At 36.6% G+C, this 12,859-nt stretch overlaps 1 protein-coding gene across 1 annotated transcript in view; it reads left to right on the top strand.

The window, feature by feature from the left end:
• The window catches only part of CEP192 (centrosomal protein 192), a 78,832-nt gene extending 73,106 nt beyond the window's left edge, over positions 1–5,726 (top strand). Inside the window, exons 42-43 of the mRNA XM_009284087.2 lie at positions 156–214; positions 5,234–5,726. Of these exons, the coding sequence (XP_009282362.1) occupies positions 156–214; positions 5,234–5,372 (198 nt within the window). The 3' untranslated portion in view covers positions 5,373–5,726. The remainder of the gene's footprint in view (positions 1–155; positions 215–5,233) is intronic.
• Positions 5,727–12,859: the final 7,133 nt, after the last annotated feature.

The raw sequence follows: 12,859 nt of genomic DNA, 5'->3' as shown, positions 1-12,859 counted from the left end.
TTACTATGCGCAAATGTGGGCCTGCTTTATTTTTAAACCCTGGGTCTATGTAAAGCTGTATTTGTAAGTGACCTGATTTATCTTAAGCGTGTCATAAATTGAATATGATAGGCTTAGATATAGTGTGCTTTTAAGCATTTTGTATTAAATTGCAGCTGAAATTTGTAAGTCCCAGAGAGCCTTTCTACATCAAGCACTCGAAATACTTGCTAAGGTGAGTAATGCATATGCTAACATTCTCTCCTAACAAAAAAATTAAACAAGTAATTTAGTAAGATAAATATCTTCTCTATATGTACAGTGCTAAAATGTAGATATAAATATCCAACATTCTGGCTGTCTAGTTAAAGGTTTGGGTTTTTTTGCATGTGTGGGGTTTTTTTGGTGTGGTGTGGTGTTTTTTTTGTTTTTTTTTTTTTGCTAAGCTGTACTCTGTAATCTTGGTTCGAAGCAGAATGAGCCCACACAGTTATTTCTGCATCTGCCAACTTCTTCCCTGCAAATTGTTTCTAACAGTGCTGCTGCTTTTAATGCTAAGCCTAATGCTTCATTTAACCATTTGGCATGCTGTGCACAATCAAGTCATTCCTTCCATTTATACTTTCTGCACAACAGACCAAGCAAATTGCTTTCATCATGCTTGTAATTTGACAAACCTGCAGAGCTGCATCGAAGATTCTCTGCAAATACAAGGTTTGAGCAGCCAGTGGAATTGCCTGGTCATACCAAGTATTTCAACATATTACCTGCATAAAAGGAATTTTCAAGTTGATGATAACAATCCCTCAAAATAAACCCAGTTATCTTTAGAGTTCATTACAACAAGTATTTGACAGTCCTATTAGTCATCTCTTCAAGAAGTACAGCATCTCACGTGCTCATCTGTAACAGTGGGATTGTCAGGAAGACAGAAATGCAACCATTTCATTAGAAGTCATACAGCATACATTCCCAGTGTTTAAACAGGTCCCCGTTTTAAAGATGGGGAAACTAATGATATACAGAACAGAAATTGTGACCAAATCGTAAATGGAACTAGATACACTGGCTCCTAATCTAGTTTTGTGTCTGCCAATGATACTTAGCATTTATTATAAAGACAGGGCTGTGGTGGTGTTAGCCACAGGTATTCAAGGTATTCTTAAGGCCGCTTTTCAGTGCTAAGTGTTATAACTCCGTTTAAGGCATGTGTTCCAGTGTTTCTATTTAACTGGCATCTTTTTATTAAATATGTCACATCAGACGGCACAGAAGGGTGTTTTATGGAAGCAATGACCAAGATAAAATCTATCCAAATAAAGATTACTAGCTAGATCTGTCTGAGGCTGTACAGCTGCAGACAAAGGACAGGATGACTTGATTGTTCCTGGAAAAAAAGATGAGTAATTTTGCTGGAAGACACTTAAATATTTCAAAAATATTCTTGAGGAATGCTGTAAAAGCTATTTGGTATATGTTCTGTGAGAGATAATAAACTCCTATTGCTTTTATCCACAGTAGAGTTAACAAGTTTAAAATTCAGTGTACCATTTCTAAAGGTTATTAATGGAATATACTGCACTTTCTAATAACATTCTACAACCTTTTTTTCTAGTAAGTTTGGCTGTTTTTTCTCCAGTTGTAAATATTGGCCTTTCCTAGCCTTTTTAGAATTCATTTACCTGAAGTTAGCATAGCTCTCTGAAGAAGCTCTCCCATTTAAGAGCATAAAGCACAGAAGAATTACTTGACTTGGATAGATGCTTTTAAAAAAGTGTTAAAAACTTCTTTAAATGGCTTTTATTTGAGAACAGCATCAAGGAGAGTTTCAAGAAAGCCAATGTTAACTGTTTCCATCTAAACTAGGTTAACTGGACATTTTACAAAGTAATGTTCAAAAGTAATTGGATAAGAAAACTGTTTGCAGGAGCTTGGAATATTAGTCTGTAAATAAGAGCGTAAAAATAGAAAGTACCACCTACCTATGTTTTTTTTGGACCAAAAAAATGTCCTGTAGTAAACACGGTCTATTGCACGCTCTTTACTTTGAGGGCCAAATTTGAAAGCAATCCTATGTAATCAAGTTTTAAATCCGGATGATGGAATTGCAAGTTTGTATTTGTATTCAGCATCAAGAGTCTGACCTTCAGGAGTTGGTATAGTAGCTTGCCAGTTCTTGTTCAATTGGTTATGTGATCACAAGTACTAATACGTAGCACTGCTCGTTCCTTTACTGCAGTTTGCTCAGTTGAAAATAGTAATGGGCTTTATCCAAATACAGTATCTTGCAACCAAAACTGGGGGGGGGGAGGAATTTTAATAATCTTCACCAAATACCTCAAAGCATGTATTTTGTTCTTTAACCAGAGAGATGTCATTTAGCTAATATTATAAGTTCTGCAAAGAATGGGTGGGAACGAATTCTGTCTGGAATTTGCATTCAGAAGAGGAGTTCTATTTGTTGACAGAGTAGATCTTTTAATTTTTTCTACTGCAGAGAGAATACTTGTAACAAGATGACTCTGAAGTGATGTAAACATATGGGTGAAACATTAAAAAACACTTGACTTTTTAAAAACCTTTGGCTAAGTTCTGTTTCTGGAAGGACTACCAGGTTATGCCTACCTAAAAAATGTTTGAAAATCGAGGCGTTTCTATTGTATTGCCTTCAGAAGCCATCTGAAATAAGTTGATTACAGGGTAGTATATATTTCAGATATTACTAAAAGGTAAAACTGTTTTTTTGCTTGACTATTTATTTTTGTTTCCGGTAGCCACCATTCTGGGTGTCAGGAGTCACTATTCATTGATGATAGATCTGGTTACTATGGCTTAGATGCAGATTACCCATACTGCTCCTTTTAAACTTACCTATGGCTGCTATTGTGTTTAGAAAACTACAGTATTAGTTTGTCTATGAAGTAGGCTTCAGACATACCTGGCTTCTTAGAAATACCACTTGAAACTGATGCACCAACCTGTAAAGGCCATATAGTATTCATAGACTAATTGAGTTGCAGGCACAGTGAAAAGTTTGAAGTAAAGTAAAACTTTTCAATAAGAAAAAAACAGTTAATTGCAGGGGAATTCTGGTTGTCCTGACACTATTCTTCTTGACTAGTTTCTGGCTACTGTACTTCAGAAAAATCCTCCAGGTTGCTTCATTTATAAGAACGTTTATGCTATGTAGTAGCTGGAGTCTGAACTTTTCCGTTTTGTTAGTTGAAGAAAATGAAAACAGTATCTTTCCCTTTGGATTAGGAAGCATAAGGATTCAAGTGTGTTGAGCCTTATCCCGATTGTGAGAAATCAACTGACTGCTACAAAACAAACTCTAAGTAATGTCTGACTAATTCTGCTTTTAGAGAAGAACAATAATGTGTATAGCACCAACCAAATGGACACCTGAATTTAGAGGTCAGATGGAACTGAATATAGCTAAGAAAGTGTGCTCTGCCTCAGTATCACTGAGGTCATATAGTATGTGTTCTGGAAACTAATATTTGACAGCCAGATCTGGCCATATCTTTAAAAGAGTGATACATAACTCACTGCTAAGTTCTTGATAATATAAGTTTGAGTTTGGTTATATTGTTCTTTCTGAGTAAGTGTTAGGATATGTAAGGAAGCATACATATATTATTTTGGAGATGATATAGACTTGTGCATCCCTCCTGACTTTCTGCTGAGTTTACTTTTATTTTTGTAAACTCTCAGGTGGCCTGGTTGTATGCAGCTTCAGACTCTATTCTTACTAAAATTTGTGTTTTCTAACATAATGCATCTTTTACAGATTAAATTGTCATACTGATGTTCTTCATTTATAAAATGGATTTTTAAAAATAAAGCTGAGTAAATATCTTCATCCCATATATTATAGATAGATAAGAGACAGAGCGTGCCAGGTTTGTTATAACACTCGTCAATCTCAAGTATGAGACATGAAACCCTGATCTGGCTGTACTCCTTTGCTGTATTGTTGATTGTAGTTCAGTACTACATAATTAGTGCTTTGTTTTTGTATTAACCCAATTAAAAAAATACAGTAACATACCAGTCTTTATTCTGAAAGTTACTTGATTGACCAGGATCTGTTTTAAAAGAAAAAAGAAAAGAAAGAATCAAAATACATTTGCTAGTGTAGCTATTTTAGCACTAAGGATGATACTAAACAAATGAGGCTGGGATCAGGCTTATATGTAGGGCCAATATTATGATTTCCAAATGTAGGAGAAGGGTAAGAGCACAGACTGATTATGATAGGTTGGATTAGTGTAGAGGAAAGGAATATGAAAAGGTAGGAATGAAATAAGAAAAAGTAGGGAAAATAATCATATGCCAGAGGACGTTGGATAATACTAAATACTGTTAAGGGGAGAAAATTGAAGCTGCAATAAAAGAAAACAAAGCAGTCTTTTCTTTCTTTGTCTAAGTGATGTTGTTCGTTTTTCCTTATTCCAATACGTTCCTTCTCAGCACAGCCAGAGCCTAGCTCCAAAGTTGAAAACGTCCAGCAACTGCTCCCACACAGGAACAGTGCCTGTTACTGTTACCTGTCTGTTAGTGCTGGATATTTCCATTGGATGCCATGGAATCCAATAGACTGCCACTCAGCATTTCCAGCTTGTTGTATAGCTTATATTTTTTTAAAGCGTTCACTCTAGGCTTTTGACAATTAAGACAGCCACCCATTACATTTGGTATGTTTTTATGCAATCTGAATAGAAGAGGAATTCTATAACCTAAAAAGGTGTAATGTAAAATCTTTAAAACACTCTTTGAGGATGGGTATATTGACTTGCAATGATTCAGCAAAATATTTGTTAATGTGCAGACAATTAGAAGTAATTGAAATTATTTTACTAGGTTCAAATTGGTGGGATTTCCAAAAGAATTGGAAATTTTAGTGTACTTGTCACATGACTTCTGAAGGGATGAAATGTAGTAACTTTGCTCTAAATATAGCTTATGCACTGTCAATATTATTGCAAAGAGGCAGACCAAACTTATCTAGGTAAACTAGCAGCAATGAAGTATTGCTGTACTTCGTATAATCAGTAGGAAAGAATGACCCTAACAATCAAAGTCCCTCAGAAGAATAATAGATAATCAAATCTGTAAAAATAAACTTGATGATCCAGTGCACATCCAATATACTATTTTGGTGAAAATCAAAACTAGACAAGAATTTCTCTATCTGGTAGGATTTACTTGTTTATTAACAATGAATATGCACATAATTGCCTTTTTACAGATCCCATCATTACATCAACGTGCCAGTCCAGTTCAAGCCAAAGGCAGAAGGAAAATTTGAAGGTCTCTTCATTGTGCTGACGACCAAATATGGCTCAGTTAATATTCGACTATGTGGTAAAGCTATTGCAAAAAAATAGTCAGAACAGTTTTATAACTGTTTATAATAATTTATAACAGTTTGTCATTTAAAATATTTGAAGATTTGCTATTACATTTCCGTACTAACGTCCTACTTGTTTTGCCCTGTGATGCTGCTTTGATGGAAAGTCTTCTGTAAGATGAATTATGGTGCTTGTTTTACAAATCTGTTTTCAAAGTAAAAACACTGAGAAATAACATTGTATGTTTTAAAGTTATCATGTTCTAATTTATGTTTCTGCACTTTTGTTGAAAAGGGAAGTTTTCTATTTTTGCATTTATTAGGAATAGCTAGATACTGATATATTTTATTTTAAGCATTGTAAATACAGAAATAAAATCTATGTGTTAACAGTTGATTCTACCTGGTTTCTGTCTTTGGTTAGAGGATTCCTTGCTGTAGGTGAGGGATCAAGCTGCCTGCTCTTAGGCAATGCTAGTTTTTCGGGGGCTGTTGGGGAGCAGGGGGACGGATTGCAGTACAGAAGCTGGCCTGTTAGTATCATGTCTCCATCTGGTAAAGCTGGGACCAGATTGATAATCTGACAATCAGCCCTTAACTTTTTACACAGTTCAGTGGCAGGCATAAGCATTGTTTTTAACTCTAACAATGTGAAAACAGTGTAAATTAAACATAAGCAATACTGCCTTCAGCCCTCCAGAACAATTCATCTAACCCAGTATTCTTCCTCTAACAGCGGTGAAAAGATGTTGCTTTGAGACATGACATAAGCCTGGCTGCTGCCTTCAGTTCACTTCGCTTGCATTTCCTCAGCATCTGCAGTCATTGGATTAGGAATGGGAGGTAGATTCCCACCTATCCCTTTTTTTTCCATTTATGGACCTGTTTGTGAATTTATCTATTTACCTTTTTGAACCCTTTTGACACCTTGTTTCCACAACTTTGTGTGGCAGCAAGCTCTAAAAGTTCACTGTGTGCTCTTTCAAAAAAAGTTATTTTTTTGTGTGCTAAACTGGCTTCTTTCTAATTTTGTTGAGTGCTCTCCATATTGTAGGATTCAATGAACAACAGTTCCACAATCAGCTTACCCACTGTTACCATGTCCTTTGTAGCCTTGGCTCTGTCTGCTATTTTATTTCTGTAGCATGGAGCTGTATGTCTGAAGTTGCCTTAAGCTAGAAATGCAGCTTTTTGGCAGCATAGTTCTGTCATAGCTTATGTACATTATTCCTTTCTTCAGGTTTGTAGAAATGTGAGTGAAATTCCTTTCAATATGAGATTGATTGTTTAACTGCATTTTCAAACAACTGAAATTTGAAAAAACTGGGAGGAAAAACCTGAAGTACCCAGTGCATTGCCTTTGATACACGCCACCAGTATTATGTTAAAGTATATTAAAGCTGCCGTTTCTTTATAAAACCTCGTTTCTCAACAGTCTGGAAACAAGGAAGGGAAGATTTACTAAAAGAAATTAAACTAGACATCAGAAGACTTGCCACCTCCTTATTCTTCCATCAACACGTAAGCTCCTGTCTGCTAGATACTGTGACCATGTTCCTCTTGCCCTCTCTCTGCCAGATGTTACTTGCATGTTTCCCTAGTTGATGCCTGTGTACTTCTCCTGAATGCAGAATTGGAACGGAAGGAATCTTCTGTCTGTTGCCTTACCTCAACGGGCTTGGCCGCTTCATTTGCGGAAGACCTCAGTGTCCAAAAGCCTATGTTGGTTCAGTTTTAGAAGCACAATCAGAAGTCTCTTCCAGAGCTGGAAAAAAGACCAAGCTCAATGTCACTATCTTCTAAGCCTTTGCATTTCCTAGTTGAATATCTTCCAGCTGCCCTCTGTTCTAAAGTTGTCCTTGCCTCTTGCTAGTCTAGAATAATCCTCGTGAGATGCAGGTAGTATGGACTTCAGGTCATTAGCTTCAGCTGTTCTACAGATTCTCTTCTGTTGTTTCATGTTACATGTTAATGTAGTTAAAGTCTTAATTATTGAAGAGAAGGCTTGTGATTTGTTGTTGATGGAAGTCATGTTCACTATACATTTACAACTGTAGCAGCTGTTCTTGACTATCCACTTAAACCTGACATTTTAATAAGCTCTGCAGTTTACTCTTACATGCTCAACTTTATGGTAGGTTTTCTGAACCAGTTTCTGGAGGGATTGATTAACCTTTACCTTTTTCTCAAGGACCTTGGTTTCTCAGTAGAAACTGTCTTTAGATGACTGTCTGTTAATAAGGAAACTGGATCACTGAGGAGGAAGGATCACTATCTGTTAATAAGAGCTATGTGATTTTGTACCTTTTACTATTCATTGGGACATTTTTAGTAGTTATTTCCACAAGGTTAGATGACAGTCCCTCCTGTGTTTAAGATTCTTCATAACACTGGTTTCCATAAGGATAAAATAACTTAGAACACATCCAAAATTTTCGTCAAAGATTGATTGTGATATCAGTTTATTCCAGATTATTTTACCTCTAAATTTCAATCTTATAGAATTAAATCGTCATTACTTTGATGCTGGACCAGCCTCTGTTCCTTCTATATTAATAAGACAAGCCTCTTTAAAAAGATGCCTTGTTTCTGTCTGTGCCAAAGGAGTTGAAATGGCTGTCAGTATTGTCACGGAGAATTTCCCCCTAAATAGTGGTCTTTGTAAAAGAGCACCTTTGAATTGCAATAAGAAACCCTAGTTTTGGATAATTGTTTATTTGGTCTAAATTCAGAATTGTCTGTGTGTGCTGTTCCTGTGATAGGGCTGCTGTCTGGAACTCTGTTCGCGCTTCTGTTATGGGCTTTTCTGGAATTCTTGAGATGAGAGAGAAGAACTGGGAGGAATGCTTATGTATTCTTTCCTATTTCGCCACCTGGATTGGACGTAAGGGAGGAAAAGGGTGCAGAATGTGCTGCTATGGATACTCTCTGCTGAACTGTGCTCGTGTGTGTGTGTATAAATGTGTAAATATATATATGGGTGAAACATGTTTTGAAGAATGAGTATGAGCAAATGACCTGCCCTCGTTATCCAAGGGAGTCCTGGTTTGCAGGTGATGCTAAATATTTTGGCAGCTATTTGCAGCCCATTTTGCTTGATTCACTTCTAGTAACAATGGTTTTCTTTGCAGTGTGAAGAGGAAGCTACAGGCTGGTAACTCCATGACCAGATTCTGTGCTGGAGAACATCCTCAGAGCACTTGTCGCAGCAGTTGTTTTGGCTGTTTGAATTATATTGCTATACTTGTATTCATAAGACAAATCAAAATGATTCCAGGTGATGTAAGAAGGATAGGTAATCTTCTAATATTTTAGCTGTTCTACTCCTTAGGCTCTTGTTTCACAAATGTTTAACAGAAGTTTCTATTAGTACTACGTGATGTGTGATTAACCTACCTGCTGAAGGATAAGTTGTGTGTGACTTTTTTCTTTTTTTTTCTTCCCTCCAATTTAAGTATCCCCATACTGTTTTGGTATGGTTACAACAGTCATTGGATGTATTGGCAATAATTATCATCTCTAGACATAGACCTTGTCATATACAGGTAAAGTAAATGACCTCTAGGAAAAGATGTGCTCTAGTGTGTGCAAGGCAAACTTGAAGACAGACTTTTTTTTTTTTCCTGAGGCAGAGAAGGTGAGGAAGAGGAAAGGAGTACTTCAGTGGAAGCCCAAGTCTTTGGTAGACAGCTGATTCATCACTTCTGGGGATGTTTTTCCCTAGTAATGAAGGTGTGTATTGTGCTGGAGCATAACCAATGTATTTCTACTTGCAAAGTGAGAATATCAGTGGGACTTCAAAAGTCTTGAGGAAGTCACTTCAAACTGCTTCCATTCCTAGTCCATAAAATGAGACTGCTTCTTTTCCCTGTGGTTGCCTAACTATGTAGTAAACTTTTGTAGGCAAGATGATCTTGCTTTGAGTTGTTCAGTGCTTACTATGAAGAAGCCCTGATCTCTGTCTCTACATCTTTTAGGGATACAGAAAAATAGAACAATTCTGACCAATTCTGAAAGACTTCAAATTGGATTAAGAGTTTAAACCATGATACTTTTGATAAAAGAATCAGAATTAGCTTTGGGTATAATTCTTCTCTTATTTTGGTCATTGTCAGTTTTGAAACTTTTTTCAATTTTCTCCTGCTGTTGGATGCAATCCTTTGTCTCGGGCTGGGAAGACTGGCTCAAACATCCCAGGCAGGCAAACTTAAAAACCAAACCAAACAAAAAAAACCCCAAAACCCAAATGATGTCTCTTTAATTATAGTAATCTTACTTGTTGGTTTTAAGACCAGTCAGAGAGAAAATTCAGAAATCAATTATTTTTAAAAATTCATTAAGTGTCTAACACTGAGGATGTCTTTGTATCTGCTCAGCCTAATTGGGATATTAGTAATCATAATTATTCAACAGCTTTGTAAAGCTTTCACATCATTGACTACAAATGAAGTTATAATACATTCCGTACACGTGCTTCAGTGTGTTTTGGAGATTGTTGCCCTGGCATCTGAAACTAATTAGTGTTCAGAAAACCTAGTAAAGGTGCATATCAAGGCTTGGCTGTCTAGAAGATTATTTTGATTATATAAAAGGTTAAAATGGTAAAGAGAATTTTGTGAGGGTTTTTTGGTGTATAAAGTTGCTGAGGGCAGTGGTGGCTTTTTGAAGTAGAGTATTAAAGACTTTTGGCCTTTGCTGTGGTAGGAATGCCTGTTAGGTGAAATGCTGGTATATTCTTGCTCCATGATTTGTGGGGGAGTTGGGGGGCTACAGGGCTATCAGAGTTCACTACGAGTTAGTAGGTAATGTATCATATATGAAGTATGTTAGCTTTCTATGTTGTAGCATCTTTGGAAATAAGAAAAGACATTTTAGGGACAAAAGTCCTTGGAAGCTAATGAAAGAGTGGGCATTTGACATAAGATCAGTTGTCCCTGGGACTGTAATTGAATATCCTGACTTTTATTCACAGCTATCTTGTTCTAACTTTTTTCCCCCAAAAACTAGATAATAGAAGTTCATGCCTTACTGCTTTCATTGTATAGCATAGATGAAGAGTATGCATGTCATAATCAGTAAGACAGACATGAAATATTTGTGTGAAGAATTCACCTGCCTGCAGTGATGCCTCATATTCAGTAAGAAAGATGTCTGTTAATAATTTTTTTAAGTGGCAATGTTTGCATCATACCAATTTTCTCACCAAATTTACCAGTTAAGTAGAATATTGACTCCAGCTTCCCATTTGAAAATTTGAGTTGGCATTAACAGTAGAAGAGATTTTTCTCAATGTGCTTATTAACATTAATGAAGTTTTTCCTTTACAACACTGCATTAGTTCACTGATACATCATGTAACATGGAATCTGCGTTACAGGTTCCAAGGTAGTCATAACTTAAAGTACCGAATAAACAAGTATTACAAGCTGGAACATGACAGATTAAAAAGAGGGTTTTCTTTAAACATTTTATTAATTTACTCAACTGCTCCTTAAACCTTTCAAACTTAATGTAACGTTGTGCTGAATCTATAGTAACAGCATGAACATCTTACTTGCAGCATAAGAAAGTTAAGATAAGAATATGACCAATTCAGCTTTCAATAACATACTGTTTGACCACAAAGCTTTCCTAAGCATATCCTTCAAGCTCACGTTTTATTTTTGCTGTACGATTGTCTGAGGAAACTCTTACACAAGCAGTTTTTAGATGTAAAATCAGATGGACATAAAGCACTTATGTTAATTTTCTGTAAATATTATCTGATTATCTCTGAAAACTGGGTGCCTGAGTGGCACATTTTGGCTGTAGACCTGTAGACGTTCCAATTTGAAAATGGTGGTTTTTCTCTTCTCTTCTCTCTGACTCTGGGAATGTGTAATTTCTGAAGCTGCTCAAGAGCTCAGAAAGATGCAACTAAATTGTCTGCTCTAAATATTCAGTATATTTAGAAAAATCTGCTTCATCCCTATTCCCAGAATTCTCATCCTTCTTTTTGTGGGGAAAAAAAGGAAGTCAGTGCTGACAAGATGAAGCTTTTAATGTAGAAATACCACTTAAAAACCTGGAATTTTTTAAGCATAAGACACTTTGTAAAGCACTCTACCTTAATATTTTTCCTGATTAGTGTATTCATTACTGCTATTGTATTGGCCAATTATTTGTAATACTACTTCATGCCTTTATGGCTCAAAATGCTGAATTGTGAAATAGTTTGTGCTTGATTCCAATGGCAGCTTGTTGTCTGGGAATGACATTTTCAGGTATAGCTTTCCTCACAGGCTCTCATCTATTGCCACCTGCCTAAATCTGACAGTTGAGCACCAGCTGGGAGTTATGACCCGGAGAAGCATAAAAGGGCTGGAGAGAGACAAAATGATCCATCAAGTCCTACTTGTAAGTCAGGTCTCCCAACGTGCATTTTCTACTCTATAAATTCAAAATTAAAATACTAATGGGCGTTCTTTTGTATTCATCCGACAATTGGTTCATTAGGTAGGTATGTACAAAGAGGCTCTGCTTGTCAATGCTGTTTGGCTCTAAAAGGAGGAAAAATCGGTAGGGGTTAGGCTAGTCATGAAATGCCCCCACCCCTTTTTTACCTTCCTTCCATGTTTGTTCTATGAGGCTGGCGGTAGGTAATACTCATCCTGCATAGAGCTGGTTTTCATTGTGAGTATTCTGTCACTAGTCACAGCTGTCAGGTATGTCAGTCATGTAGTATTGTGGTGGTGTCAGAGACATAATCAGAGAGATTAGGTGGACACAAAGAGCTCTGAATGAGGTGGTAATTGCGTTCAGGGGGAAAAGAGAGTTAAAGAAAGAAACTTTCCTTTCTCACAAGATCCATTAAAGAGGTGACAGCTAATATATTAAAGCTGGAACAAGATAATTGTGGTAAGAATCTTTGTGTGTTCTCCCTAAAATGCAATGTGCTCACAATAAATATTCAAATGCTTATTTTGTGTTGTGAATACCAGATAACCATTTACAGTGAAATGCAACCTCTTTCAAAAAGTTTAAATTCATTGCCAAGAATGTTCTAGGAACAGTTATAAAACTCAAAAGGAATATTGGTGCTATACTGAATCACAAAAATGCCATCTTATGAAAGCTTCTTTGCAGGGATTTTCTTCAAATTGGTCTAAGTGATGGAAAAGAAATACTGAGACCCCAGCCGTGGGCCGTATGCAGCCGTGGGCCGTGCTTTTCCAGACTTTACTCTGAGTAGTACTTTGAATAGTACCTCTCCCCCTCCTTTCTTTTTTTCTTTTCCTTTTTTTTTTTTAAACAGTGAGACTACTTGAGTATCTGTTTACATTATTGTGCTGTATTAATGCCATGCTTCAGAATTGCTACTTACCTTTAGGATCCAGGAAAGAATTCCCCTTCCCCTTCGCTTTTGTGGGGTTTTTTTTGGTTTGGTTTTGTTTTTTCTCTGTTCTGATTTCCCTCCTTCCCTTCCTCTGAAGCACTTAAGATTGCTACAAGTGTACACACAAGGTTGGCAGAGTATACTGGTGC

Source organism: Aptenodytes forsteri, unplaced genomic scaffold (genome assembly GCF_000699145.1).
Source record: "Aptenodytes forsteri isolate BGI_AS27 unplaced genomic scaffold, ASM69914v1 Scaffold229, whole genome shotgun sequence".
Taxonomy (NCBI): domain Eukaryota; kingdom Metazoa; phylum Chordata; class Aves; order Sphenisciformes; family Spheniscidae; genus Aptenodytes; species Aptenodytes forsteri.
Note: the sequence above shows the minus strand (reverse complement) of the source record. Positions and strands in the feature narration are given on the sequence as shown.